Source organism: Pipistrellus hanaki (assembly GCF_964339955.1).
Source record: "Pipistrellus hanaki genome assembly, chromosome: 11".
In the NCBI taxonomy this organism is placed as follows: domain Eukaryota; kingdom Metazoa; phylum Chordata; class Mammalia; order Chiroptera; family Vespertilionidae; genus Pipistrellus; species Pipistrellus hanaki.
The window spans coordinates 1,647,793-1,675,121 of record NC_140513.1 but is presented as its reverse complement, the minus strand read 5'-3'; the positions used below and the strand labels follow the sequence as shown (position 1 = coordinate 1,675,121).

Genomic DNA, 27,329 nt, shown 5'->3' with positions numbered 1-27,329 from the left:
GTCAGCCACAGGCACGGCTGTGACCGTGATTGCACCAGTTACTTTCCTGTCTGGATGCCCAGTTTGGCGGTGGGTGCTGGAAGTGGGGGATCAGAGGGGGTAGAGAGAGGGAACACCACCCTGTGCTGGCTCTCGCTGCGAATTGGAGACGAGGCCCGGATGGTGGGAGGAGCTACAAAATCCGCCCCGAAGCGGTGGGGGGAGATGGGCTTGGTGCCACCTTCCCAGGGCTGCTAGGCCTCCCGGGGCCTCCTGTGTCTGCAGGCGGGCAGAGATGCCAGCTGTGCCCAGAGGGAGGCTGGGGGGCGCCAGGCGGCTCAGGAGCCCCGCGCACTGCTGGGAGCGGAAAGCCGGGGGCATTTCCTGAATGCCGTGGGCATTTCTCTCCTTTCACCGGCAGATTTTGGACGAGCTGAGTCCTGGGGCCTTGGGGGTGAACCTGGTGGTGAGGGAGAAAGAAACCAAAGTCAAGTTCGTGATAAAGCAGGTAAGAGGCCACGCCCCTGGCACGGGGGGGGGGGGGGCGGGGGTGTCCCCACACATCCGCTCATCACCCTCAGGTTAGAGGACTCTTTCTGATGCCACCGCCACCGCCGGCTCCTCTCCGCCTGCAGCCGCGGGCAGATCTGGTCAGGGGGGCCGGACGCGGGGTGGCCGGGGCGCCTCGAGCTCCCCCACACGTGTGACTCACCTCGGTGGAAAAGAAATGTCACTTTTACTCCGACAACAACCACAGCCTCACCTACCGTTTGTGCAGTGCGGCATCATCTCCGTGAGCCTCCCGCCGGCCCAGCGAAGCAGGAGCCGCCTGCCCTCCACAGCCAGGGAGGGGCTCCGGGAGGCGGGCCCGCCTGCCCACACAGGCGGCTCAGAGCAGGCGCCCTCACTGGGCCGCCAGGCTGAGGGCAGGGCACCAGGCTGGCATGGCTAGCCGTGCAGATGCAGACCCGAGGGGGCAGCCCTTTGCATGTTCATTGTCCAGATGAACCAGGGTCCAGGGGAGAGAGCTGGCACCCCTGGTGGTCCTGGGTGCCTGCCGGGATACCCTGGGATCAGGGCTGCCCCTGCGGGTGGGGAGCCCTCTGCTCTGCCAGCCCCCCCCCCCCGCATCTGTGGGCAGCACAGACCCGCCTCTACCCGAGGGGCTGGGCCTGGCGTCCTCACCTACTTCCTGCTCCATCACCGGGCAGCCTCACCGTCTCCCAGACCCACGGGCAGGGCGACCTGCCTTCTGGGCAATCCAGGAGCTGTTTAAAAAGTCAGTCAGTCTTTGTTTTTAAAAAAGGCCCTAACCCATTTTGCTCAGTGGTGGGAATGTTGGACCGTGGACTGAAGGGTCATGGGTTCAGTTCCAGTCAAGGGCATGTACCTCAGTTGCAGGCTCAGTCCCGGCAGGTCAAGCACATGCAGGAGACAACCAATCAGTGTGTCTCTGTCACATCTGGGTTTTCCTCCCTCTGCCCTCCCTGCCACTCTTCCGAAATCTCAGTGGAAAAATCTGTGCTCGGCGGGGATCCACCTCTCCCAGCACGGACACTCTGCACGGGGCAGTGCTGGCATTCCTGCCCGCACAGCCTCCTCCTCCTCTGCGCCCGCCCGCGTGGACCGCCCGCCCCCGCCGGCCGCCTGCGTGGACCGCCCGCCACTCCAGGCTCCCCTCAAGTGCCACAAGTTCACTCCGTACAGTCAACTCTGATAAACAACCTTATGGCTCCGCTACTGGCGGGTCCACGATGTCCGCGGGGTAAATGCCCGGAGGGGGGGATTTCTAGGACGGAAGATGCCACATTTTTAAGGCGTCCGGCCTGTGTGGCCGCCCTGACCTGGGCACCTCCCGGAGCAGGGGGCGGGCGGGCGGCGCGCCCGGCGCAGGGAGTGACCTCTGACTGCAGCTTCGTCTGCGCTCACCGGTCACAGAGATCCCACTTTCTGTTTGGTTGTTTGTTGTTAGTACCTGAGTGGTTGGTTTTATTTTTTTTATTTTTTTAAATTTTTTGGGGGGTTACCAAGAAACGTTTTATTCTGCTTGCAGTAGCCTTTTGTTAATTGCACAAAATCATTTGTTTTTGCCATTTTAAACATTATCACACAATCCTGAGTGGTTGGTTTTAGTTAGCTTATTATTATTGTTGTTAATTCGTTGCTGACAGTATCACACAGGCGCCCCCTCAGGGATCTTTGTTTGTGTGTCTTGTGGGCAGACACACACCCCGGGTACGGACCTGCCTGCAGACCTGCTGGTCGCATCTACCTGCCACCAAGCACATTGCAGACCCCAAGCTGCTGCCCTTCCCGCACCCTCCTTCTCCCCGTGCGTTCAGCCGACTCCAGTGCGGTGATGGGCCACCTTCCCAGTGTGAGGAGGGACTGAGCTAGGCCAGCCCTTTATTCTCTCTTCTGCTTTCAGGAGGGTTTGACAGAGGACCCTCTAATGACAGCTTGGGGGGGGGGTGCACTCAGCCTGCTCCACCCGCAGCAGGAGTAAAGCTTTCCTTTGCTCCAGGCATTTCTGGGTCCCTGCCTTAGGGCATCTCTATGGTGCCATGTGGGGGGCCTGGATGGTGGGCTCCTAGCACCCTTGGTCAATTGATGGTGATGGTGGTGGTGGTGGTGATGATGGTGATGGTGGAGGTGGAGATGGTGATGGTGATGGTGGTGGTGGTGGTGGTGGTGATGATGGTGGTGGTGATGGTGATGGTGGAGGTGGAGATGGTGATGGTGATGGTGGTGGTGGTGGTGGTGGTGGTGATGATGGTGGTGGTGATGGTGATGGTGGAGGTGGAGATGGTGATGGTGATGGTGATGGTGGTGGTGGAGGTGGAGATGGTGATGTTGGTGGTGGTGGTGGTGGTGGTGGAGGTGGAGATGGTGATGGTGGTGGTGGTGGTGGTGGTGATGGTGGTGGTGGTGGTGGTGGTAGTGGAGGTGGAGATGGTGATGGTGATGGTGGTGGTGGTGGTGGTGGTGGTGGAGGTGAAGATGGTGATGGTGGTGGTGGTGGTTGTGGTGGTGATGGTGGTGGTGGTGGTGGTGGTAGTGGAGGTGGAGATGGTGATGGTGATGGTGGTGGTGGTGTTGATGGTGGTGGTGGTGGTGATGGTGGCAGTGTTCATGGTGGTGATAATGGTGATGGCTTACCACACGCTTACTGAGCCCATCCTCTGATGCCTCTGCAGGTGGAATGCATTGACGATCATCATGCCAACCAGGCCCTGGATGAGGTAACTCTAGGTGGCGCCCCCTGGAGGACACGATGCAGCACCAGAGGGTGCTCGGTGCCTCCTGTGCAGGCGCTGGGCAGGCAGGAGGGTCAATCCAGAGTTTGCCTCGGGCTGTGCAGCCAGAAGCGCCCCCCCCCCCATGGCAGGAGGTGGTCGCCAAAGACTCACTGTTAAACCCAGGAGCAGCCAGGATGTGCAGGGAGGCCCAGGCCCCATTCTGACAGGAGAGAAAGCACTGAGGCCCCCACCCTCACAGCTCCTCGCGGTCCCTCCTCTCCGTGCCCTGGGTGCCTGCTCCCACACCAGCCTCCACGCGAGCCCTGGCCTGGGCTCAGCCACTGAGGCGGCCAGTCTGCCACCTGCTGCCTTCCTCCCCAGGCGCTGCCAGCAGGGACGGCGGTGTGGGCACATTGGTGACTCCTCCCTTGGCCCCACCACCTTCTCCCGCCGTCCCGCTTGTGTTCTGTCCTCCTGCCAAGCACTGTGCCTCATGACACCCGGAGGCAGATGCACTGTTACCACCACTTCCAGGCGAGGCGAGGAGGCTCAGAGAGGTTGCGGCACTGCGCCTCTGTCACACAGCACAGCCTGCAGAGCCGGGACCCACTCCGGACCCTGTGGCTCCCACCCCAGCTCGCTGCTCGCTTGCCTGGTGCCCTGCGCAGAGCTGGGAGCCTACGTGTTTGTTGGGAAATGGGCCTGGGCAGCCCTGACCGGGAACCAGGCCCCTGACCGCCTCCCCTCTGCCCGCAGCTGATGCCGCTGCTGCAGCTCCGGCATGCCCACGTCTCCATCTACCACGAGATGTTCATCATATGGAACGGCCAGGTGGGCAGCGGCTCCGGAAGGCTGGCCCCGGGGGTCCGTGGCAGCAACTCTACACGTGGCGACCCCTCACTCTGCACTTACAGGGCCACCCCGGGGTTCGCTGGCACCATCTCAGGGGGGCCCCACAGCCTCAGCGGGGACAGGGGCATTAGCCCAGCTCACAGAAGACACAGAGGCTGAGAGACAAGTGTCCCGCCCGGTCTGTGGCCCAGCCAGCGGGGAGGGAGGCCGCGCTGAGCTCGTCCCGCAGCCCCAGCCACCCCCCTGCGCCTCCCCCTGTGGGCGGTGTGCAGGCTGCCCGGCCTCTCGCTGAGTCACCCCAATCGCGTCCCCACATGAGTGTCCCCGCTGGGGCTGACAGCCACGGGTGTGAGCCGGAGTGGAGGGTCCCCCTCGCACTGGCCCCGAGGGAAACCTTGGGGAGCGGTCATCACCCCAGAACATTTCCCGAGCGTCCCTACTGCGCTTAAGGAGACGCGGAAGAGCAAGAGCACCTTCCACTGCGGGCGGGAAAGCAGGGCCCCTGAAAGCAGGCCCCGTGGAGGAGGAGACGGCGTGAGCCGAGCCTGTGGCGGGCGACGGGCCTGCCCAGCACCCGCGTGGGCGGCCTCCGGAAAGTCCACGTGCGGAGGGAGCCGAGGGGGGTGAGGCTCATGGAGTGGCGCCCCCAGAGCCCTGCGGTGGGGCCGTGCTGGGCGCCCTGCTGCCGGGCGCTGGTCGGAGCTGCGGCCCCCGCCTAAGGGAGCTGCGTCCCCGCAGACCTCCTCCTTGTTCCTCTGCCTGGTGATGGACTACAACAAGGGAAGCTTCCAGAAGGTCATCGAGAGGGCGAGGGAGAAGAGGAACATCATTGACTCAGAGGTGAGACGCCAGCCCGGGCCCGCCCGCCTCGTGACGTCACAGCCCCACGGCCGTGGGCACGGGGGAGGCTGGGGTCTGGCCATCCCTTTTCTCACGTCCCGCGTGGAGGTGTGTGCCGCTGCCACGCGCACCGACCCGCACGCAGCTGGGTGTGTGCACGGGCCGCACAGCCTCCAGGCCGGGGCCGGGCCACGCCAGGAGGCCCCGGGCGGCCGGAGCCGTGGCCCACCTCCTGCCGGCCCGCAGGCCCTGCCGTGTCCTCCGGCAGCGCGTCCCCGTCTGCGCCTGGTTTTGCATGCTGATCCCGGGGCCGCTGTCCCTCCCCGCGGCGGGCGCTGCTGCCTGGGGGGCCACCCCGAGCCCGCGTCCGGCCCAGCGCGGGGAGCGTTGGGCTGTTTCAAGTTTGGGACCATGGTGACAGCAGCCACGGGCGGTGCTGGGTGCTTTTTCGGGGACCGAGACGTTCGTCTTCCTGGCCAAGCTCCGGGCGTGGAGTGGTGGGGTTGGAGCAGGTGTGCGCAGCCTCAGCTCGCATCCCGGGGCTGCGACCCGCTTGGTGGGTTGGGGTTCACTGGCCCCGTGAGCAGGCTGTGTGCCAGCCCTCCCCTCATTCCTTTTAAAAAACGTATTTATTTATTTTTACATATGTTTGTATTGATTTCAGAGAGGAAGGGAGAGGGAGAGAGATGGAAACATCAATGATGAGAGAATCATGAAGCGGCTGCCTCCTGCACGTCCCACGTGGGGGTCCAGCCTGCAACCCTGCACGTGCCCCGACTGGGAATCGAACCGTGACCTCCTGGTTCAGAGCTCGCCCCTGAGCTGGCTGCTGGAGAGTGACTCTTGCGTTCATGGTGACGGGTGCTTTGTAAGCACCTTCTGCCGCCGGGAACCTGCTGCTGTCTGTGCAGGCGAGGGCGCAGCTGGACCCGCCTCGGCGGTCCCCTCCTGTCTGAGCCCCTCCCGGGCGGCCCAGGCTCCTCCGGCCGGACTCGCGACAGCGGTGAACAGCGTCCCTGGCTGTCAGGAGGCTGCTCGCCTCAGCCCCTTGGGTGCATGGACACGCCTCTCCCGCCCCAGGGCCGGCATGCTGTCCCCGGCTGGGACCCCCAGGTGACCGGGCCTCCTTGGGCTCTGAGCACCCCTCTGCTCGGTGGGCCTCCCCACCGTCCACCTCCTCACCCCACGGCCTCCGAGGGCGGCCCGGAGGGTCTCAGACCTTCTGTGGGGGGCGGGAGCCTTCGAAGCAGAAAATGTCCTCAGAAACCCCGGGGGGGAAGTGGACCCACGTCACGGGGGACAAGGCGGACGGGGGTGCGAGAGGAAGCGGGTCCCGCTCAGCCTCTCTCTGATGCCCCGGGGGACCCAGGCTTCCTGGGAACACGGTATGAGAGACACTGCCCTGGCAGCTAGCTGGATCTTATTTCTGACACAAACCGCTTCCAGAACGTTCTCTGCCTGGGCTCTTTTCCTTCTACAGACACAGGCGCTGAAGACTGGACCCTCTCTGTGGCCCGCAGGGTGGGTGCGGGGCCGGAGCGCAGGCGCAGGGTCCCCGTGGAGACGGGTGCGGGGTCTGGGCACCGGGCGTCGCCCTGGCTCGCGTGGTTTATGGTCTCGGGAGCCTGAGGCGGAGCCTCTCACATGGGCTCTGGGCCTGGCCAGCTCCAGGCCGGTCTCAGGACAAGAGACGGGGCGCTGCGGTCCTGCAGACCCCCAGCAGCTGCAGGGCCCCGGGGCGCGGCCGCCCCTCCAGTCCCGCCTCTCTCTCCGCAGTGGATGCAGAACATGCTGGGCCAGGTGCTGGACGCCCTGGGCTACCTGCACCGGCTGGACATCATCCACAGGTGACCGGCCCGCGTCCCCACGTCCCCGCGGAGTCAGCGCCCGAGGCGGAACCCAGGGCGTGGGGTGCGGCCGCGGCCACAGCTCTCCCTCCAGACGGGCGAGTCCATCGCGCCCCCCCCCCCCCCCCCCCCCGTGCTGATTCACCCTCGCCACGCGGCTCGTGAAGGGAGCTGACTTGGCGGCTGGTTCTAAAGTACAAGGAGAGCGAGCAGATAGCACACCGGACCGAGATTAGCTGCGTGGCCTCTGGCCAGGCGGCCGGCTCCGATCCGAGGCCAGAGGGGTTGGGAACGTCGTGTGCCCGGGAGGAGGGGGCTACGGGGGCTGCGGGTGCGAGGGGCGAGCTCCCGGCTCAGTGTCCGTGCCGGAGGCCGTCACGCGGGCAGCTCCCCAGGCAGAGGCAGCCCCCAGGCAGAGGCGCAGCTCCCGCGTGGAGGAGCCCAGGACGGCGGTGTCTCCCTGTGCTTGGCTTGGTTTTCTGTTGGTTTTTTAAAAATTTAAAACAGCCGGCTGTATTTTCCGTCTGGAAGACAGTATTTAAAAGTGGCCGCCCAGGGGGCATTCATGGAAGAGGGGGTGTGGGCTGCTTCTGCAGAACCGGGTGGGGCAGGAGGTAAGGTCCAGGGTGCACGCTGGCCCCGGGCGGGTGCGAAGGTGTGCCCTCGGTTTCAGGAACCTCAAGCCCTCCAACATCGCCCTGGTGGGCACCAACCACTGCAAACTGCAGGACCTGAGCTGTGACGCGCTGATGACCCACAAGGCCAAGTGGAACATCCGGGCGGAGGAAGGTGCCCGGGGCCCAGGGGACCGAGGTGGCGGGAGGCCGTGGGGGAGGGGCCGTTCGCCGGAAGCTCCTTGCTCCCGGAGTCCAGAGGGCAGTGCCACTCCGGGCGCCGGAACGAGGCGACATCACACCTGTGCTTGCTCAGGAGGTGCCCACTGGCCCCGTCTGGGCTAGGAGACTGGCGAGCCCCCGCTGCAGGGCTATAACTGGGCCCAGAGACAGCCAGAGAACGTTAACCCCCATGGAGGGAGAGGGAAGGGGACTGGCAGGCCGAGGTGGGAGCCTGGTGCGGGCCAGGCACTGCTAGGGATGAGTCACTTCACTGAGTCCCAGGGGAACCCAGGCGGTGGCGGAGGAGGGGTAGGCGACACGAGCTCTCTTTCCTCTGAAAGGGCCCGGGCCCCCAGCCCCTAACAGGTCAGGGCCCGAGGGAACGCCACAGGCCACAGCTCCCGAGTGCTGGGCTGCCCGGTGCTGCTGCACTGGCCTCCGGTCCTTGGTGCACAGAGGATGGATGGGTGGACAGGTGAACTGATGGGTGGGTAGATAGGTGGGTAGTGGACAGGTGGGTGGGTGGGTGGATGGGCAGGTAGATAGATGGACAGGTGAATAGATGGATAGGTAGGTGAGTGGGTAGAAAGGTGGACGGGTAGGTGGGTGGATGGATGAATGAAAAAAACAGGTGGATAGATGGACAGGTAAACAGGTGAATGGATGGGTGGATGGATGGGTAGATGGACAGGTGAATAGATGGGTGGATAGACAGGTGGATGGATGGGTAGTGGATGAGTGAATGGGTGGATGGGTAGGTGGGTAGACAGGTGAGTGGATGGGTGGGTGGTAGATAAGTGGATGGGAGGGTAGGTGGGTAGACAGGTGAGTGGATGAGTGATGGGTGGGTGGGTAGATAGGTGAATGGGTGGGTGGGTGGATAGGTGAGTGGATGGGTGGGTGGAGAGGTGAGTGGATGGGTGAGTGGATGGGTGGGTGGTGGATGAGTGGAATGACAGGTGAACGGGTGGGTGGGTGGATAGGTGAGTGGATGGGTGGGTAGACAGGTGAGTGGATGGATGGTGGATGGGTGGGTGATGGATGAGTGGATGGATAGATGGCTGGGTAGACAGGTGAATGGATGGATCGGTGGGGGGTGGTTGTGGGGGGTGGATTTATGGATAGACAGCAGGGGCCTTGGAGTCCACCCCTGCTGCTTGGCTGGGGGATGGAAGTCCAGAGAGGCAGCGATGGCTGGGACCTCACCAGACCTGACCGCTGGCCCAAGGACCCTGCTCAGTTGACTCCTTGTCGGGCTCAGGTGTAGGAACAAGGGGACAGCTGGAGCTGTGCCTCCGGTGCTGAGTTTAAAGGGACAGGTGTTTAAAGAGGGAGATTTAGGCTCCGGACACTGCAGCCACGTGGGCCAGCCCCTGACAGAGAGCGGTCCCCTCAGAGCGGGCGAAGGCCTCGTTCGCCCAGCTGCTCCCCGGCGAGCGCAGGCTCACCCCCCGCCCCGCCCGCAGACCCCTTTCAGAAGTCCTGGATGGCCCCCGAGGCCCTGCGCTTCTCCTTCAGCCAGAAGGCTGACATCTGGTCCCTGGGCTGCATCATCCTGGACATGGTCAGCTGCTCCTTCACCGGGGTGAGCAGCGCGCTGACCCCGCAGCCCACGCTGCCCCACGCCGCGGCAGGCGCCTGGAGCTGGCCCTGAGCGCCTCCCCCAGAGGCCCCGCTCCCCCTCCTCCTCCTCCTCCTCCTCCTCCTCCTCCTCCTCCCTCCGCTGCCTCCTGCCCCAGCTGCCACGGGTGGGTGGGTCCGGGGGAGCACTCCCTGCGCTCAGCACTGGCCGTGGGCAATGATGACGGATGGAGATATTTAAATCACTGCGGGCCCAGGGTTCTCACTGTCCTACGGACGAGAGCGGCTCCGTGGGGTGTGGCTGCGCTCTGGCCCTGTCCCAGGTGAGGGTGCCTGTGGCTCCAGCGGGACCCGGGCCTGCGGGGCCTGAGCACAGGCTGCGTGTCGCCCAGGGGCCCGCCCAGCGGGTGTGGCTCAGCGGTGAGCGGGAAGAAGGGCCCCCTCTCCCTCTGCCCAGCGAGAGGCCCCTGGCTGCTCTGGGCCTGCACACCTTCCAGAAGGTCTGGCCCAGCTGGCCTCTGGGCGGCGCTGGAGGTGGCGGCCCAGCCCTCCTGCGTCCCTCTTGCTCCTGGCCCGGGCCGGGCCGGGCCGGCCGGCCTGACCCGCGGGCGTGGTGCATCCCCAGGCCACAGAGGCCATGCTGCTGCGCAAGTCCATCCGGAGCCTCCCCAGCGCCCTGGGGGCGGCACTGCGGACCATGGAGGAGAGGCGAGTGCCGCACGCTCGGATCTTCAGCGCCCTCCTGCCCCGGATGCTGCAGGTCGAGCCCGCGGAGCGGATCACCGTCCAGTGAGCGGGGTCGGGGCTGCACTGGGCTCTCCGTTTCTCTCTCCGCTCCCGTCTCACCCCTCCATGCCCCCGCCTGCCCCCCGGCCCCCCTGCCCCCTGCCTCCCATGGTCTCCAAACAGAGGGCTGGCTTCGCCTCAGGTGAGGGCACAGCCCGGACAGGAACGGTGCCGGCTCTGGTTTAAAGCCAGAGGGAGAAAGTGAGCCATGTCGGTGGGCCAGCCTGGGTTACAGCTCCTTTGGCACCGCAGTAGCCAGATCTGACGTTTGTCTCTGTTGGAGGACGGGCCCACGCAGGAGCAGTGCCAGGACTCAGCCTCCTGCAGCTGGTGGAGGGGCTGCGGGGGCCAGCTGGGCGCCAGGAACGGGGGAGTGCTAACGGGAAGGCGGGGCCCGAGCCGTCCGGGAGAGCCCGCTCAGGCCGGCTTCCCCCCAGGGAGGTGGCCCAGCTCACCCTGCTGAGCAGCGACTTCAGGCCTACCAGCGTGTCCCTGCTGATGCACCAGCGGGACGTGCCCGCCTTCATCTCCGCCATCCTCTCCGAAGGCTGCGTGGCCCGCATTCTAGGTGACGCGGGGGCCCAGGCGGGGAGGGCCCCACCCCCAGCCCCTGGACCGCTCCCCTGTGTCAGCCCCACCCCCAACCCCTGGACCGCTCCCCTGTGTCAGCCCCCCCCCCCCCCGGGACTCCTCCCCTGTGTCAGCCCCACCCCCAGCCCCTGGACCGCTCCCCTGTGTCAGCCCCCCTCCGCCCCCCCCGGACCCCTCCCCTGTGTCAGCCCCACCCCCAGCCCCTGGACCGCTCCCCTGCGGCCAGCGTGTAGGAGCCTCCGACAGCCCCTCCACCGGGGCAGGGCGCTTCGCTGGGGTGCTGCTCCCGCACCCCCTCCCAGCTGCCATCGCCCACCGAGCGCCCCCGCCCCGCCCCGTTCCCCTCTGCCCACGGCGGTGGAATGCCCTCCTGCATCTGCCTCCGCACCCACCCCGCGCCCCCAGCTCAGCAGTGTCCTGCGTGGTGGCTGTGGCCAGGCCTCTGGCCTGCAGGCCGTCCCTGCAGGGAGAAAGCGTGGGGCTCTGTGACTGGGCACTTCGGACGGTCATCCGGTCACCGGGCCCAGGGCTGCCCCCCCCCCACACACACACACTCTGCCGGTGCTGGCAGGCTGGGCGCCCTGGGGCTCCCAGCACAGTGACCGGCACCTATGAGCTCCGCCCGAGGTCTGGAGAGCCCCAGCCCCTGCAGCCCTCGTCCTCTGTGTGGCTCTGCCTGTGACAGGGACCCGCACTCCGCCCGCCAAGTCTGCCCCATTTCTGGGGACTGGGCGCGGGGGGGGGGGGGGGAGGAGGTGGGGAGGGGCACCCCGAGGCACTAGCTGCTGTCCCCGTCTCATGGCACGGCCTTGGAGGCTACGCCAGTCCAGTGAAGCCCCTCACCCAGCACCTCCCTCCCCTCCCGCGAAGCAGGCGCTGAGGGGCCCACGCGGTGCCCAGGAGGCGGGTGGCTGGGGTCCGTCAGCGTGGCTCAGGGTCTGCAGCCTCCCTGGGCCTCGGCGCTTCCGGGCAGGATTGCTTGTTCGGTCCCAAAGGCAGAGGACTGCGGCCTGGCCTCGCCCGGGAGCAGTGAGGGGGTGCCGCCGCCGGGGTCCTGAGCTGGCCCAGGGGGTGCAGGTGCCCCACGCTCTCCTGTCCCCGCAGAGGTCATGCAGAACTTCCCCAGCCGGCCGGAGGTCCAGATCAGGGTCCTGGACAGGCTGCTGAGAATGTCCGACGACCAGCTAGGTACAGACCCCTCTGTTGTCCCCCCAAGCTCTCCAGCTCTCAGGCCCTCACCCCGGAGGCTGGGCTCTACTCCCACGAGGGTCCCTGTGTCTTCTCATTTTAATTAAACTTTTTAAAAGATATGTATTTTTATTGATTTCAGAGAGGAAGAGATGGAAGAATGATCAATTGGCTGCCTCCTGCACACACCCTACGGGGTCTCAAGCCTGAAAAACGGACATGTGCCCTGACCGGGAATCGAACTGTGGCCTCCTGGTTCATAGGTTGATGCTCAACCACTGGCCATACCAGCCAGGCTTTATTATTGATTTGAGCGGGAGGGTTGGGGGGAGAGAAAGAAACATTGATGAGAGAAACATCATCAGTTGCTTCCTGCATGCACCCCAGCAAGGGACTGAACCCACAACCTTGGGTATGGGGCGACGCTGCAGCCAACAGCCACGTGGCAGGGCGGGCAGGTCTCGGACCTGCGGGGTCAGGCGGCTGCCGTCTGTGGGGCGGGCGGGGTGGCGTGGCTCCAGGCGTCGCCAGCTGGTAGTGGTAGCTGAAGCGCCCGAGTCCCCGCCATCTCTGTGTCGGGCGGCGTGGCTGCCGCCACGCAGGTCACAGACAGCACCGCACCCCGGAGAGGCCCGCTCCCAGGTGCCGGCCGTTTTCACAGACGCACCCCCTCCCAAGTGTGCTCCCCACTCTCTCCACCAATTACTATCAATTTCTAAAATTCTGCCCAAAATGGTTTCATACAATCTATCCACTCAACACACCAGTTGGAAAATTTCATTCACTTATTTATACACTCACCCACCCACCGATTTATCCATCAACCAACTGTCCATCCATCCACCCACTCATCTATCCATCTGTTCATCCATCTGTCCATCCACCCCTGTCCATCTGTCCACCATCCCTCCCTCCAGAGGCCTGGCCCATGGCGGGGGCCTTGGCAATGACAGGCCGTCCTGCCTGCAGTGAGGCGGCAGAGGCCCCATATTGGTTGTTTACCTCTCCCTCCCTCTCCCCCCTCTCTCTCCATAACCCCCGAGCCAGGCTGCGGCCAGGACAGTCTGAGGCTGGGAGGGAGGATTTGCCCCTTCCCACAGCGGCCTTTCCGGCCGCGGCCATGTCCGGAGACGGCCGGCGGGTGCTGGGCTGGCAGGCGGAGCCTGCTCCAGGCCCTGGCACTGCCTTTGGTCTGTTTCCCCCTCGACCTTGGGCACCGGCGTCCAGTCGTCGTTACTCCCCCCGTCTAGCGGGCAGGCTGCTGCCCTCCTCTCCCCGGGCCGGTGCACGGATGTGCCACACAGGAAAGCCGGGGACCCAGACGCCGCTCAGGGCAGGTCCAGCCAGGGCTGAGTGGGCAGGCTGGTCACAGCGCAGCGCCTCCTGGGGTGAGGGTGGCCACAGGGAGACCTCAGGGCCACACGGCAAGCACTCGGCACCCGGCCCATGCGTGATGCCAGCACTGCCTGGTGCCCGTCCTGTCCGTGGCCTCACCCCTGCTCCTCTGCCAAATGTCCCCTCGCACCCGCCCTGGCAGGTCTGCCGTGGTCCATGGAGGTTGTGGCCGTGCTGGTCACCATCATGAAGAACCACGAGAGGCTCCTGGACATCCAGCTGTGCGCCTGCGCCCTGCTGCTGCGCACCCTGGGCCAAGGTGGGGCTCGGCACTGGCAACGCTCCTCGGGGCACGGGCGGGGGGGGGGGGGAGGTGTGTGTCTCAGGACTCCGCGCCGGCTGCCAGGGCCCCCTCCGGCTGCGCAGGCTCCCACCCCCGTGGCCTTCACCCTCTCGCCACAGCCCCACGGGGACCCACTCTGCCCTCACACACAGCGAGGGGGGACACGCCTGCCCGCTGCCGCCCCAGCTCTGGGGTAACCTGGCCCTCCCACCGGCCCGCAGCCCTGGCGCAGGACCCGGCCGCCACCGTGCGGAAGGGCGGCTCCATCACCTCCGTCCTGCTGAGCGCCCTGCGGAGCCACCCCGAGGCCCAGCAGCTCCTGGTCATGGCCTACAGCCTCCTCACCATCGTCTGCAGCCAGGGTGGGTCCTGGTGGCCGCACGGCTTTTGGTCCATTTCCCTCGCTTGTCCTTCCTCTCGTTCCCTCAAATGTACAGGGCACTGGCCAGGGCTTCACGCCCAAGACCATTTCACATCAAGCCTTGTTCACCCCCTTCACAGGCTCCGGGCTCCTGGGGCCGCTGGCCAGGCAGGCAGGGCACCCCAGGGCCTCGCAGCCTCTCCAGTCTGGGCCGTCTCCCCCTGGTGGCTGGGTTCCGGGTGACTGACTGGAGGGCCCGCTTGAGGAGCAGGCGCTGTGCACGGGCACACGGGAGCCCATCAGAGCTTGGGCACGCTGAGTGCCAGGCCACGGGAGAGAGTGCCACCTGAGGACGGGCCGCTCTGGGCCCCGGGCAGGGCTGGGTCCTCGGAAGGGAAGTCCCCTCGGCCGGGCTGCACGGGAACCTGTGGCCCAGCAATGTGGGGCGCACGGGACCTTGGTGCCCGAGGACAGAGGGGGATGGAGGTGGCCTCTGGGCTGGGGGTGGTCTGGGCCCAGGTGGTGATGAGCCTGGGCTCCATGGCCCACATCCCGGCCCCACAGGGTGCGACTCGGAGGAGCTGCAGAAGGAGGGGCTGTTCACGCACATCCTGGAGCACCTGGACTCCTGCTCCGGGAACAGGGAGGTCTGCATGGCCGGCCTGAGCCTGCTCTGGGTGCTGCTGGTGGACGGTGAGGTCCTCGCCCGCCCCTCACGCACCTCAGGGCGAGCTGGCCCGTGAAGCCTCCCGAGAGCCCGGAGCGGACCCACACCCCGACGACCCTGCCGTCAGAACGTGGCTGGGCTGTGGCATCCTGGCCTCACTTTTTTACTTTTAAAACATATTTTTATTCATTTCAGAAGAAGAGGGAGAGAAACATCATTGTGAGAATCACTGACCAGCTGCCTCCTGCATGCCCCCCACTGGGGATGGAGCCAGCAACCTGGGCCTGTGACCTGGTCCCTAGGTTGGCGCTCAGCCACTGAGCCGTCCCCATTTTTGATCCAGGGAAGGAACCGAGGCCCAGCAGCACCTGGGCGTAGTTCTGCCCGAGGAACCCCTCCTCACATGGAGAGCCCGCTCACACCCAGGGCACAAGTCCCCAAGCAACCCCAGGGCGCCGAGACCCCCACCGCGGCCACCTTCCCCGAGGCCACCTGGCCTCTTCCCCGCTTTGTGTGTCAGCGTTGGTGGGGTGGAGTCAGGGGCAGGTGTCCCAGGCCCGGCACCCCATCCTCCCCGTCCTGGTTCCAGCGGACATCGCGGACAAGGCGCCCCTGGAGAAGGCCCCGGGCCTCATCGCGGGGCTGCTGGCTGCCTACCCGCAGGACACGGAGATGGCGGAGTCCGGCTGCGCGGTCCTCTGGCTGCTGTCCTTGCTGGGTGAGGTCCTGGGCCGGGGCTGGGTGCCTGGGCCCGGGGGGGTGATGACCCCCGCCCCGCCCCCCGCAGGCTGCATAAAGGAGCACCTGCTGGAGGAGGTGGTGGTGCTCTTCCTGCAAAGCCTCCGGCTGTGCCAGGACCGCGTCCTGCTGGTGAACAACGCCTGCCGGGGGCTGGCCAGCCTCGCCAAGGTGTCCGGTGAGCGGCTGCCTGGGCCTGAAGGCGGGGCCTTACTGCTGGGAGGGGGCTGCCAGGACCCTCCCTCTGCGGGAGGCTGAGGTGCTGGGGGCGGGAGGGACTCGGCTCCGCTCACAAGCAGGGCTGTCCCAGCCCGGAGGGCAGGACCCCAGTGAGAGTCGGTGAGGGGTGTCTTGGCACCTGCTGGCTGTGTCCCCAGGTCACTGCTCACACAGGCTGACCTGTGACGCGGGGTGCATGGAGCACCCCATGCCCTCCCCACTGGGAAACAGCCGGGCCCGCCTCACAAGCTTTGCACCTGCAGCGGGGACACTGACCTAGGAGCCCTGGCTGCAGGAAGCCAAGGCTGAGGTCCCACGCTCACCCCATTTCCCAGAGGACACGGGGCTTCAGGGAATGAGCCCCGTCCTGCCTCCCCGCCCCCTACCCCCCAGAGCTGGCAGCGCTGCGGGTGGTGGTGCCCGAGGAGAAGGGCAGCGGCCTCAGCCTCATCAAGGACACATACGAGCTGTACAAGGACCACCCGGAGGTGGCGGAGAACGTGTGCCTGCTGCTGGTCCACCTGGCCTCCTACCGTGAGCACCCGCCCCCCTGCTCCCGGCTCCCCCTGAGATGTCCCATTCACACGACCGAGTGCCCGCCATGGGCCAGGCTGGCAGGTGCCAGCTCCTGAGCCCCAGGTCGGGTGTCTGTGCTAAGCCTCAGTAGGCTGGGGCCCAGCCAGTCCTGCCAGCCGCCTCGGAATGCCTGAGCTGGGGTGCGGGCCGGCTCGGCTGGGAGGGGCTCCGAAGGGAGAAGGCCTGGCCTCAGGACCCTCCCTGCCCACAGCGGACACGCTTTGCGAGCTGGTGTCCAGCGGCATCCAGTCCCTGGTCCACGAGATCAAGGATCGCTTCACCTCCAGCCTGGTGAGTGCGGGCAGCGCTCCGAGAACCAGGTTTCCACCTCCCCCTCTGCCACCATCAGGCCAGGAGCCCCATGGGGCTTCTGCGGGCGGCAGCACCTCCTGCCTGTTCGGCAGCCATCAGCTTTCAAAGGCAAGGACTCAGACACCTGCTGTGGAGCTGAGACGGGCCCTCCCCACCTCTCCCCTCCCAGGAGCTGGTCTCTTATGCGGAGAGGGTGCTGCAGAGCCTGGAGGCGGCCAGGCTGCCCTGCTCTGCCCAGGAGCCTCCCGCTGCGGCCCCAGAAGACCAGTACCTCCGGGTCCCTGTGCCCGTGCCGTCCGCCCTGCAGCGTGGGGTGCCCGCTGACCGGCCTTTTCCTTAGGGGGGGAGGCAGTGCGGGATGCATCTCGGTACAGCCCTCAGCCCCGGCTGGGCCAGCGGCCGTGTCGGATACCACCCTTCCGGAACATTCTGAGCAAAGACTCAGGCTCCCAGCCCCACCTCAAGTAAAGCACACTCAGTCCACTCGTGTCCTCGGTGGGCTGGACCTTCTGTACCTGTCGGCGCAGCAAAGCCTTGGGCTTCAGGCACCCAGTGCTGCCCCCGCTGAGACCCTGGTCGGACCGCACGTGGGCTCCGGGCAGGGAGGCACTGCAGTCACAGCCCACGCGGGCGGCCCGAACCCGGTGTGGCCACAGCGCGGGCTCTGACCTGGGGTCAAACTCGGCGGGCAGGGGGGTGGGCAGAGCACTGCCACCGGCTCCGGTCCGGGCGGCCACAGGAGACTCCTCGCGAGGCCCGGCTGAGCTGGCTGCCGAGCTCCCCATCCCTGCGGCAGAGGGAGGGGCCTCCGTGGAGGAAGGCGGGAACACCTGGCTGCTTCTGCCCTGGGCCGCCTGAACCTGCAGAGTGGCTGCCACACAGACAGGGACCTGGTGCTGGGGCTTGGCCGGCGGCCTCAACAAGGGTCCAGCGCCACCTGCCGGCTGTGCCAGGATGCACGGTTTTCCCATCGGAGGAGAAGGGTGGCCCTCGGCAGCACGTGCGCCTCCGCTGCTGCGATCTGTCACCTCTGGGAGACTCCGTCGGTCCTGTGTCTTGGTCACAAGTGCCCGTGGACGGAAACGCTGCCTGCCCCGGGGGTGGTGGGCTCCGCTACGCGTCGTCAGGAGCGGCGGCCGGGGTGGGGCGCCTGTCCTGGACCGTGCGCTCCCACTCCTTCTTCACCGTGACGTAGAGTCTCATTGCTGCCTGGGCATCCTGGACCTAGGTGACACGGACACCCGTGACGGTCCAGCAGGCGACACGCATGGCCCATGACAGCCAACCCCCGTTCCCGAGCTGGGCCAGACCCCGGTGAGTGGAGGAGAGCAGGGAGTCCTGGGACTCGGTGCCCCGGTCTCCGGCGGAAGCTGAGGACGAAGGCCCTGTGCCCTGGGAGGAGCCTCGGGCCACAGCCAGCACCAGGGATGCCTGCGGAGCCCGGTGCCAGGCGCAGGCCCAGGCTGACAACCACAGCGTGGTGGCCGGCGGGTCCCAGGCCCCTGTCAGAGGCTGAGGGGGCCGGCTGGCCTGGGCCAAGCCCTAACGAGGGTCTTCCTCCCCAGTTACAGCAGTTGTTAGTGCTGTGCTCCGTTAACAGAAACGTTTAGAATCTAACCCCGGTGAGTCCACTGCCAGGTCAGTGTTTATGGAGCAACAGCCTCCTAAGGTCTCAGGGCCATGGTGTCTGCTCAGCACTCACCGAGCAGTGCTCCGCCTGCTGCACCCGCACGCCCAGGATCCTCTCGGCCAGCAGCTTCAGAGACGGCCTTCCGCTCTGGGGAGAGGCACAGTGTGCTGGGCAGAGGCCTGCGGGCACGCCAGCCCACAGCCCTCCGAGGCCCGCTGCCCGGGAGTGGCCTGGGGGGTTACCTGCAGCTCCGCCCCCCAGCCCCCTCCCCACACATCCCAGAACCTGCCGGACGCCACGGGAAACTCATTAGGTTACAGGGAAAACCAAACCTCTAGCCCGTCAACCAGCCGCCAGGGACCAGAAGCAACAGCTGTGTGCCCAGCAGGCGCCGTACCTGCACCTGCCGCTGGAAAGGCTTGTATTTCTGTGTGTCCCGAACCTTCTTTCTCGGGTGATCAAGGAAGAGGACCTGGAAGGAAAGAGGGACGGTCACATTTAGTTTGTAGCTGCAACTCCTTTCTTTCAAGTGACTTTTTGCAAGGAATTCCCACCCAAAGCACACGAATGAAAACAGGGATCAAAGGGAATTTGAGCTTCTGGAAGGAAATTCCCATGCTGACCGCCGGGAGCACATCCAGAGACGAGGCCGCGCCAGCGCAGCCCGTCCGCTCCTGCATCTGAGCCGGTGCTGCCGGGGGGCAGGACCAGGGACGGCTGCGGCCGGCCACGCAGCCTCAGGCGGCTCCGGGGGGAGCGAGGCCGGCGGGCAGGTGGCTCTGGGTGGGGACGCCGCACTGTGGGCGGAGCACAGGCTGGTTTCCAGCAGTTCAGGGTTTGCTCGGAAAGGCAGTGGAGGCCATCGGCCATCACGGAGCGGTCCCTGCACGTCCGAGGACTCCAGGGTTCCGTGGGCCACAGTCTGAACAACCCAGCTAGGCAGGGCCGCCTCCTGATCCACCCGCCCCACAGTTCTCATGGGGACAGACCCTCCAGAAGCAGAGGCCTGAGGCCACGCCCTCTGGGGCACCAGGAGTGGACCCTGCCGCCTGCCATGTGTCCACCAGAGGCTGAGGAGGTGAGGGGGCCGCCCGGACTGCTCCCTAACAGAAGAGGCCCCAACCTCGCAGGACCCCTGTTCACCACGACGGGTGAAGGCTGCAGAGGCAGCGGCCCGGCTGTGTCTACGGGGAAGGTGCTAGAGCAGGGGTGGGCCTGGCACTAGGTCCGGGCTCACTCTGGAGCGAGAGCTCATGTGGCAGTGCCTGTGAGGCTCCGAGGACACAGGGGCACGCAGGAAGCGTGTCCCAGGCCATTCCCAGTGCTCCCGACACAGGCAGACCCAGGACACGGCGGGGCTGCGGCAGCCGCACCTTCAAGTCGTTGTGCAGCGAGTGTCCCACGAGGATCCGGCCCCGCAGCATCTCAGCCACTTCCTTCTGAACGACTGCAAACGCTTCCCCTGAAAGCAAGCCAGATGCATTCCGAGCGGCAGGAAAGCCGCCGCTGTCCGGCCAGACCTCAGGGCCCACAGGCCGAGTTCAGATCCGGTACGAGGACAGAGAGAGCCACCAGAAGGCTCCCCCCGGGGAGGGGAGACTTGGGATCCTTGTTACGGGGAAGGCTCCAGAACAGGGACGAGAGTGAGCCTGAGCCTGCCCCGCCCGTCCTCTCTAGTTCATGGCCGGGAGCTACCCACCCTGCTGGAGGTGCTCCGGCCGGATGCCGCTGACCGCCGTCCGGTAGTCGGTCACGGGCTGGGTCGGCTTGATGTACTTGTCGTAGACACACTTGCCAAACTGGTTCACCATGGACACGCGGGCAGCGAGGCTCTCCTCCCCGGCGGGGCCCACGCCCACCATCTCGCAGTCCAGCGCCAAGGCTCTCGTCAGCCTGAAGGGACAGAGGCTCCCGTTTCACTCCCACGGCAGGCCCCCGGGGACCGGCACCGCCAGCGCCCAGCTGCAGCCCCGGGGGCGGAGGGGCCTCCCCGCCCCGAGCGCAGTGCGTACCCGCCGAAGGCCTGCTCCTTCTCCAGCGCCGCGCCGCTGCCCCCGGCACCCAGCTGCCTCCTCGCTATCTCGGCTGCCTCCGGGCCCATGGCCGCCTCGATGTCCACCGGGTCAACGTCATCGAACCAGATGTCTGGTCTAAAAGGCAGAGGGACGGTGAGTGGTGAGTGCGGGCCGTGGAGACACCCCCACAGCTGGCCCCAGTGCCCCCTGCTCCTGCTGTTCCGCTCACAGGACACTTACCCTCTCACCGTTTTCCTGTTCAGTTAGAAAATCCGCTCATTACCCGAAACTTAGGAACCGCAGGTAAACAGTGGAAAACAGAAACGTCAACCCCCCAGGCCTGAGTGTGACGGCAGCAGCCGCAGCGCAGGGTGGGGGTGTGCCGCTGAAGGACATTCTCAGTCCCAGTGTCCCTTCCCCAGGGACCGCTTGCTGACCTCACTGTGGACCCGCTCCTCCCGGAGCAACTGAGTTACTGAAATGTCTCCCCCACCTGACCTCAGCCTCAGCAGGGAGCGCCCCTGGGGCCGCTCTACTTCCTGACAGCGAGCCGGCCCGCACAGTGACACAGGCGGCCTCAGATGCTGCCCACACCCCTCAGCAACTGCCACCCAGCGACACGCACACGGCCCAGCCACAAGCAGGCCCCCTCCAGCTGAGCCATTCAGGGGCGCCCTGAGCCCTGGCCCTCCAGTGAGTGACATCACAGGGTCTGCTGCGTAACCATGGGGCGCTCAGCCATCGTCCCATCTCACAGACCCCCTCCCCGCCCCGACAACACTGATGACCACCGGGAGGCCCTGCCCAACTAGCAAGGTGCAGGGACCGGCTTCGATGTTCATTCATTCCACGGATCCTCCCCGGAGCCACTAAGTGCCACAGCAGCTGGCCCTGCCCCATTCTGGGTGGGCCTAAGGAGACAGGCTCCAGTGGCCAGGACTTGTCCTGGGCGGTGCACACGACAGGCTGGGCGGCCGAGGAGGCACCGCCAGTCCCAGGGGAGAGATGGCCAGTACTTACTCGGTGGGCGGGGCTGGGGTCAAGGCTGCAGTCACCTCCTTGGCTTTCCGCTTCTTATGCTTGAGGTCCCCTCGTTTTGGAGAAATGTCACCATTTGTCCTCTTGGCTGCTTTCTCAGCGCGCTCTGCTCCGCGGGCTTTCCTGGGGGGCCCTGGCGCCCTCCCGTTGGGCAGCGACGCCGGAGGAACAGAGCCCGTGGGGGCCTCTCCGCCTGCCTGTTCCGTCCCCACCTCCTGGCGCTCCGCTTTTCCGTCCTGCTGGGCAACCTGGGGCTGCTTTTTGGAATCCGGCGGAGAGAGAACCAGAGGCTTTCCTGGGGCCTGTGATTTCTGTTTCAACACCTAAAATAAACACACGACAACTTAAATGTGGACATCACACAGAGACTGAAAAAACGTGTGTACGTACACGTGGAAGACAGCAGAGGGGAGGGGAGAATGTGTGAGTGAGGCGCCAGGACCAGCACCTGCCAAGCGCTGCCACTGAGGCCAAAAAGGCCGGGCCAGACCCCCTTCAGGGCAGGGACTGTGTCAGGCTCCGGGTCCTGCCCTCTGGCTGGGACCTGGGTAAGGTAACCTCTGCGCCCGCGTCCTGTCTGTGAAACAAGGATGGTAACGGAGTCCCTCAGTGTTGGGGGGCTGTTAGGCCAGGATGCGCTGGATCACGTGCGGCGCCTGCACGTCTGCAGAGCTGGGACCCTGCTGCTTGCTGGCCTCCCCACGGGCCGCGCTCCCCGCGCGTGAACCTGCCCGCTAGTGTTCCTCCATCTGCCTCCCGGGCCGCGCTCCCCGCGCGTGAACCTGCCCGCTAGTGTTCCTCCATCTGCCTCCCGGGCCGCGCTCCCCGCGCGTGAACCTGCCCGCTAGTGTTCCTCCATCTGCCTCCCGGGCCGCTGCCAGGCCCCACGCGGCGCCCTCGTCTCTCGCCCGCGGGCCGGGCGGGCGCCGCTCACCTCCTGCAGCGCCTTCCAGTTCTGGGAGAAGGCCTCCGGGGCCCTCGGGGGTCGCAGCGCAGCCGCGGGATCGCCCCCCGGTTTCCTGCTGGCTTCTCGCGCCTTGGTTTTCCAGAATCTTTTCTTTTTCTTCTTCTTCTCCCGTGGGAGCTTCCCGGCCAGCCCGGGCTGGGCCGCGGGGGTCAGCCCCGTGGCCCTCACCATCCCCGCGCCGCCCCGGCTCCGGCACGCGCCCCGGCGCAGGCCCAGCCGGCGGAGGGGTGACAGCGGAGGGAAGCCGGCCTCCGGCACCGGCGACGAACCCGGAAGCGGCCCGCGTTCTCGCGACACGTGCGTCCCCGCCCCCGGAAGTCCGCCCTCTCCCGGCCGGCGGGAAGCCGCGCCCTCGCCTCGCGTTCCGCACGGAGGGAGCCGGCGGGGCTGTTTCCCGCGGGCACGGGGTCCCCCCAGCGAGCGGCGTTCGGGGCCGCGACGTGGGGTTGGGTCGGGCGAGCCGGGTCTTACGAGGTCCGGGATCGGGGGAGACACGCCGGCGCCCGAAGGGAACCCGGCCGCGGTCGGGGTGGCGCCCGGCGGGGCCGGCGGAGCGGGGCCGCGGCCGCCAGGGGGCGCTGGGCGGCCGGGCGCAGCGGAAAGGGGGACCCGGTCCCAGAGCCCAGGCCTGCAGAGCCTTCACGCCGCCCGGGTCACTCCCTGACCGGCTCCACTCCGCGGATAGAACGTGGCCTGTGGCCTGAGGGTCCCGGGTTCCATTCCGGTTAAAGGCGCGGACCCCGTTGCTGGCTCCATCCCCGCCCGGCGGGCACGTGCGGGAGGCAACCAGTGGATGTCTCTCTCCCATCACAGTTTCTCTCTCTCCCCCAGTCTCTCTAAAAATAAATGGAAAATGTCCTCGGTGAGGAATAACAACAACAAAGGCACAAACCAGAGAGAGGGCCAAACGGCCTGCCATCGCCTCACATACCCACTGTAATAAGCAACGGCCGGCACCCCGCCTGGCCCTGCTGTCCTGACAACACGGATCAGGCCTCCCTTCCTCACGTCCCGGGAATACAGATAACAGCAGCCAGCTGGTCGGGTCGCTGGCAGCTACAGCGCTGGTGACTGAGGTTGACGCACCCAACAGGATGCAGGGCGCCCATGCAGGGGCTGCAGTGTTGGGGGCGTGCTTACGCTGAAACGTGAAGGATGGTAGCCATCACCTCAGGCAGAAACTGCTGTTGGGGTTCTGTACTTGTTTGTTCGCTAAAACAACAGGAAGTTATTTTGATTTTCTGAACGTACGTATGCCACCCCAATACTCCATGGGTGGTGGTTTGAATGTCCCATTGATTGTGGTCTCACTGGTCATCAAAGCGCATTCTTCTGGGACCCAGGACAGATCCATTATCCTAAATTGTCTCAGCTACAGATAGTGCATTCCTGTTGACTCAGTGGTCCCGGAATCTGGACAGCACAGTTATTCTAAATGGTCCAGATGGTCCGTCCCAGAGGATGTGTTCTGTCGATTCAGTGATTCTTAGATACTTTAGGTAACTAATGTGCTCAGTTTCACTTCTGTAAAAGCTTTGCACGAAAACAGGTTCCTCATTCCAGACCCAGAGATGTAATTGATATTTTTGTGATATAAGGCAAGCTGTTCGGGGCTGCGAGATCTGGAGCTTTAGCCCCTCGTATGCCGCCGGCCTTTAATGAATGACTCCATAATTCGACCTTTTTTTGAGGCGTCCTTTGTGAGATTCGGGGTACGTCACAACAACACACACTTGTAACATATACATATATGTAAAATAACGTGTACGTAATGTTGTTTATCTGAAATTCAGATTTAACTGGTAACTCGGATGGGTCCTCCAGGGAAGGCCTTTTTGGTGAGGTGACAGTTGAGCTGAAACATGGATGTGAGGCCGGGGTCAGAGAGATCAGCAAAGCATTGGGTGTATCGAAGGAGGGAGAGAAGGCTGGTGCGGCTAAAGCACTGGGAGCAGGGGGGGGGGGGCCAGGAAGTGGGGAGGGAGGGAACGGGGGAGGGCTGAGAGGGACGGAGGGATGGGAGGCGGGGTGGAGAGCAGGGGGGAAATGGTAGAGCCTCAGAGGCCGCAGGAAGGAGTCTGGACAGTGTATCCCAAGGGCAAAGGTTGTTTTAAAGGCAGGAGTGACGCAATGTGACCTGCGTTGTTGAAAGTCGCTGCCGCTCTGGGTGGGAAAGGGGGTGGGAGTGAGGGAGAGGGAAAGCAGAGACCAGGCCCAGGAGGTGCTGAGGCCGAGGAGAGGGGGCTGTGCCCGCGGGAACTCCCGGAGGCCCCAGTCCGCCAGCCACTGCTTGGGTGGGGTGGCGGGGGGAGGGTGTGAGGAGGGAATCTGCCTCGGAGAGGGACTGAGCCTGCCGGGCAGGTGTGGGACGGCCAGGTCTGTGATGCCACCGCCAGGCTCTGGGACTGTCCGTCTGTGTGGGCGCCCACGCGGCAGCTGGAGGAGGCAGAGAGAGCAGTGTTTGCGGGGCCTGAGTCTGCCCCGGGTGAGGGAGGGAGGGGGAGAGAAGCGGACAGGGCCAGGCACGGAGAGGAGGGCGTGAGCCGAGGAGAGAGGCTGGTGGGAGCCTGCCCGCTGTCCTGGCCACAGCGCAGACCCCTGGGCCAGTGCTTCCTCTCGGGTCTGGGCCCCTGGGGCCAGCGCCATCCCAGGGGCAGGGCCGGGTGGGGGCTCTGGCCCAGGCCCAGGTTGCAGCAGGAGGAGCCCGGGACCGGCCCCCATGGCCCCTGCCCTGGGAGGGTGCTCCCAAGAGTCAACAGCCTGATGGCCCCGCCCAGCACCCAGCGGGTCTGTCACATTCCTCCCCGACCAGATCCCACGTCTCTGCCCAGATCCCACGTCTCTGGCAGCTGGCTTTGCTGAGGATGAGGGAGCTTCGTCCTCCGGGGCCCTGCGCGTGGGGAGTCCTCGCCTCTGTGTGCCTCCTCCTGGGCGGCTGGGGCCTCCCCGGTGTCCAGGTGGGTGCAGGGAGCCCGGGGACCTGGGCTTCCGGGGCGCTGGTGGAGGCCCGGGAGGAGGTGGCTGCCTTGGCAGAGTGGGGTGCTCTTTCAGCTTCGGGCTCGCGCTGGGTGGATCTGTGCCCGGGTTTCCAAGGATGGCGGGTGCTCCCTGGAGAAGGTGCCCCACGCGTGCCCAGGTCCCCTCCCTCGGTCTTGCCTTTGGCCCCGCCCACTCCCTGGGGTCTCCCTCCCCTCACCGTCCTTCCTCTCCTGCAGGGACTGCTCCAGGCTTCCCAGCCCCCGGAGGTGACTTCCTCCTCAGACCCTGATGCTGCCTTCCCAGGTACTCGTCCCGGCGCTGCCCTGGCGAGGGCGCTCCCAGGTGTCTCTCTATTTGGGGGGAGGATGTTGGTATCTCACATTCGGGGGCGGGGCTGGGGATTGGTGTCTCCATTGAGTTGGGGGCTGGGGTTTTGGTGTCTCCATTGAGTTGGGGGCTGGGGATTGGTGTCTCCATTGAGTTGGGGGCTGGGGATTGGTGTCCCCATTGAGTTGGGGGCTGGGGTTTTGGTGTCCCCATTGAGTTGGGGGCTGGGGTTTTGGTGTCTCCATTGAGTTGGGGGCTGGGGTTTTGGTGTCCCCATTGAGTTGGGGGCTGGGGTTTTGGTGTCCCCATTGAGTTGGGGGCTGGGGTATTGGTGTCCCCATTGAGTTGGGGGCTGGGGATTGGTGTCCCCATTGAGTTGGGGGCTGGGGTTTTGGTGTCCCCATTGAGTTGGGGGGCTGGGGTTTTGGTGTCCCCATTGAGTTGGGGGGCTGGGGTTTTGGTGTCCCCATTGAGTTGGGGGCTGGGGTATTGGTGTCCCCATTGAGTTGGGGGCTGGGGATTGGTGTCCCCATTGAGTTGGGGGCTGGGTTTTGGTGTCCCCATTGAGTTGGGGGCTGGGGATTGGTGTCCCCATTGAGTTGGGGGCTGGGGTTTTGCTGTCTCCATTGAGTTGGGGGCTGGGGTTTTGGTGTCTCCATTGAGTTGGGGGCTGGGGTTTTGGTGTCTCCATTGAGTTGGGGGCTGGGGTTTTGGTGTCCCCATTGAGTTGGGGGCTGGGGTTTTGGTGTCCCCATTGAGTTGGGGGCTGGGGTTTTGGTGTCCCCATTGAGTTGGGGGCTGGGGTTTTGGTGTCCCCATTGAGTTGGGGGCTGGGGTTTTGGTGTCCCCATTGAGTTGGGGGCTGGGGATTGGTGTCCCCATTGAGTTGGGGGCTGGGGTTTTGGTGTCTCCATTGAGTTGGGGGCTGGGGTTTTGGTGTCTCCATTGAGTTGGGGGCTGGGGTTTTGGTGTCCCCATTGAGTTGGGGGCTGGGGTTTTGGTGTCCCCATTGAGTTGGGGGCTGGGGTTTTGGTGTCTCCATTGAGTTGGGGGCTGGGGATTGGTGTCCCCATTGAGTTGGGGGCTGGGATTGGTGTCCCCATTGAGTTGGGGGCTGGGGTTTTGGTGTCTCCATTGAGTTGGGGGCTGGGGTTTTGGTGTCCCCATTGAGTTGGGGGCTGGGGTTTTGGTGTCTCCATTGAGTTGGGGGCTGGGGATTGGTGTCCCCATTGAGTTGGGGGCTGGGGATTGGTGTCCCCATTGAGTTGGGGGCTGGGGTTTTGGTGTCCCCATTGAGTTGGGGGCTGGGGATTGGTGTCCCATTGAGTTGGGGGCTGGGGTTTTGGTGTCCCCATTGAGTTGGGGGCTGGGGTTTTGGTGTCTCCATTGAGTTGGGGGCTGGGGATTGGTGTCCCCATTGAGTTGGGGGCTGGGGATTGGTGTCCCCATTGAGTTGGGGGCTGGGGTTTTGGTGTCTCCATTGAGTTGGGGGCTGGGGTTTTGGTGTCCCCATTGAGTTGGGGGCTGGGGTTTTGGTGTCTCCATTGAGTTGGGGGCTGGGGATTGGTGTCCCCATTGAGTTGGGGGCTGGGGATTGGTGTCCCCATTGAGTTGGGGGCTGGGGTTTTGGTGTCTCCATTGAGTTGGGGGCTGGGGTTTTGGTGTCCCCATTGAGTTGGGGGCTGGGGATTGGTGTCTCCATTGAGTTGGGGGCTGGGGTTTTGGTGTCTCCATTGAGTTGGGGGCTGGGGTTTTGGTGTCCCCATTGAGTTGGGGGCTGGGGTTTTGGTGTCTCCATTGAGTTGGGGGCTGGGGTTTTGGTGTCCCCATTGAGTTGGGGGCTGGGGTTTTGGTGTCCCCATTGAGTTGGGGGCTGGGGATTGGTGTCTCCATTGAGTTGGGGGCTGGGGTTTTGGTGTCTCCATTGAGTTGGGGGCTGGGGTTTTGGTGTCCCCATTGAGTTGGGGGCTGGGGTTTTGGTGTCCCCATTGAGTTGGGGGCTGGGGTTTTGGTGTCCCCATTGAGTTGGGGGCTGGGGATTGGTGTCTCCATTGAGTTGGGGGCTGGGGTTTTGGTGTCTCCA

The 27,329-nt window shown here is 65.2% G+C and overlaps 4 protein-coding genes across 4 annotated transcripts in view; 2 read left to right on the top strand and 2 right to left on the bottom strand.

Moving 5' to 3' along the window:
- GBGT1 (globoside alpha-1,3-N-acetylgalactosaminyltransferase 1 (FORS blood group)) overlaps nucleotides 1-27,329 on the bottom strand; it is a 134,816-nt gene that overhangs the window by 69,284 nt on the left and 38,203 nt on the right. The gene's annotated exons all lie outside the window — the stretch shown is intronic.
- Nucleotides 284-17,288, top strand: STKLD1 (serine/threonine kinase like domain containing 1). The gene is given in 18 exon segments (XM_084899124.1): nucleotides 284-487; nucleotides 3,177-3,221; nucleotides 3,975-4,049; nucleotides 4,809-4,910; nucleotides 6,687-6,757; nucleotides 7,431-7,546; nucleotides 9,060-9,178; nucleotides 9,800-9,963; nucleotides 10,398-10,528; nucleotides 11,656-11,739; nucleotides 13,277-13,409; nucleotides 13,481-13,982; nucleotides 14,156-14,471; nucleotides 15,035-15,361; nucleotides 15,796-16,031; nucleotides 16,035-16,045; nucleotides 16,047-16,056; nucleotides 16,060-17,288. Coding segments are annotated over 18 exon segments (3,117 nt in total). The 5' UTR covers nucleotides 284-367; the 3' UTR covers nucleotides 16,615-17,288.
- Nucleotides 17,398-22,227, bottom strand: REXO4 (REX4 homolog, 3'-5' exonuclease). The gene is made up of 8 exons (XM_084898526.1): nucleotides 21,908-22,227; nucleotides 20,956-21,296; nucleotides 19,933-20,070; nucleotides 19,620-19,813; nucleotides 19,294-19,382; nucleotides 18,318-18,392; nucleotides 17,993-18,067; nucleotides 17,398-17,514 (listed from the first exon to the last, which is right to left on the bottom strand). The coding sequence occupies exons 1-8, from the start codon at nucleotides 22,109-22,111 to the stop codon at nucleotides 17,404-17,406; spliced, it is 1,227 nt and encodes a 408-aa protein (XP_084754652.1). The 5' UTR covers nucleotides 22,112-22,227; the 3' UTR covers nucleotides 17,398-17,403.
- Nucleotides 24,468-27,329, top strand: part of ADAMTS13 (ADAM metallopeptidase with thrombospondin type 1 motif 13) — a 34,227-nt gene continuing 31,365 nt past the window's right edge. The window contains exons 1-2 of the mRNA XM_084898309.1: nucleotides 24,468-24,897; nucleotides 25,156-25,222. Coding sequence (XP_084754435.1) covers nucleotides 24,805-24,897; nucleotides 25,156-25,222 — 160 coding nt within the window. The 5' untranslated portion in view covers nucleotides 24,468-24,804. The remainder of the gene's footprint in view (nucleotides 24,898-25,155; nucleotides 25,223-27,329) is intronic.

Coding starts and splice junctions, on each gene's coding strand:
- REXO4 (XM_084898526.1), bottom strand. CDS start 22,111: ATGGTGAGGGCCACGGGGCTGACCCCCGCGGCCCAGCCCGGGCTGGCC. Junction 21,297..21,907: donor ACTGGAAGGCGCTGCAGGAG/GTGAGCGGCGCC, acceptor TGTTTATTTTAG/GTGTTGAAACAGAAATCACA. Junction 20,071..20,955: donor ACCCCAGCCCCGCCCACCGA/GTAAGTACTGGC, acceptor TCTGCCTTTTAG/ACCAGACATCTGGTTCGATG.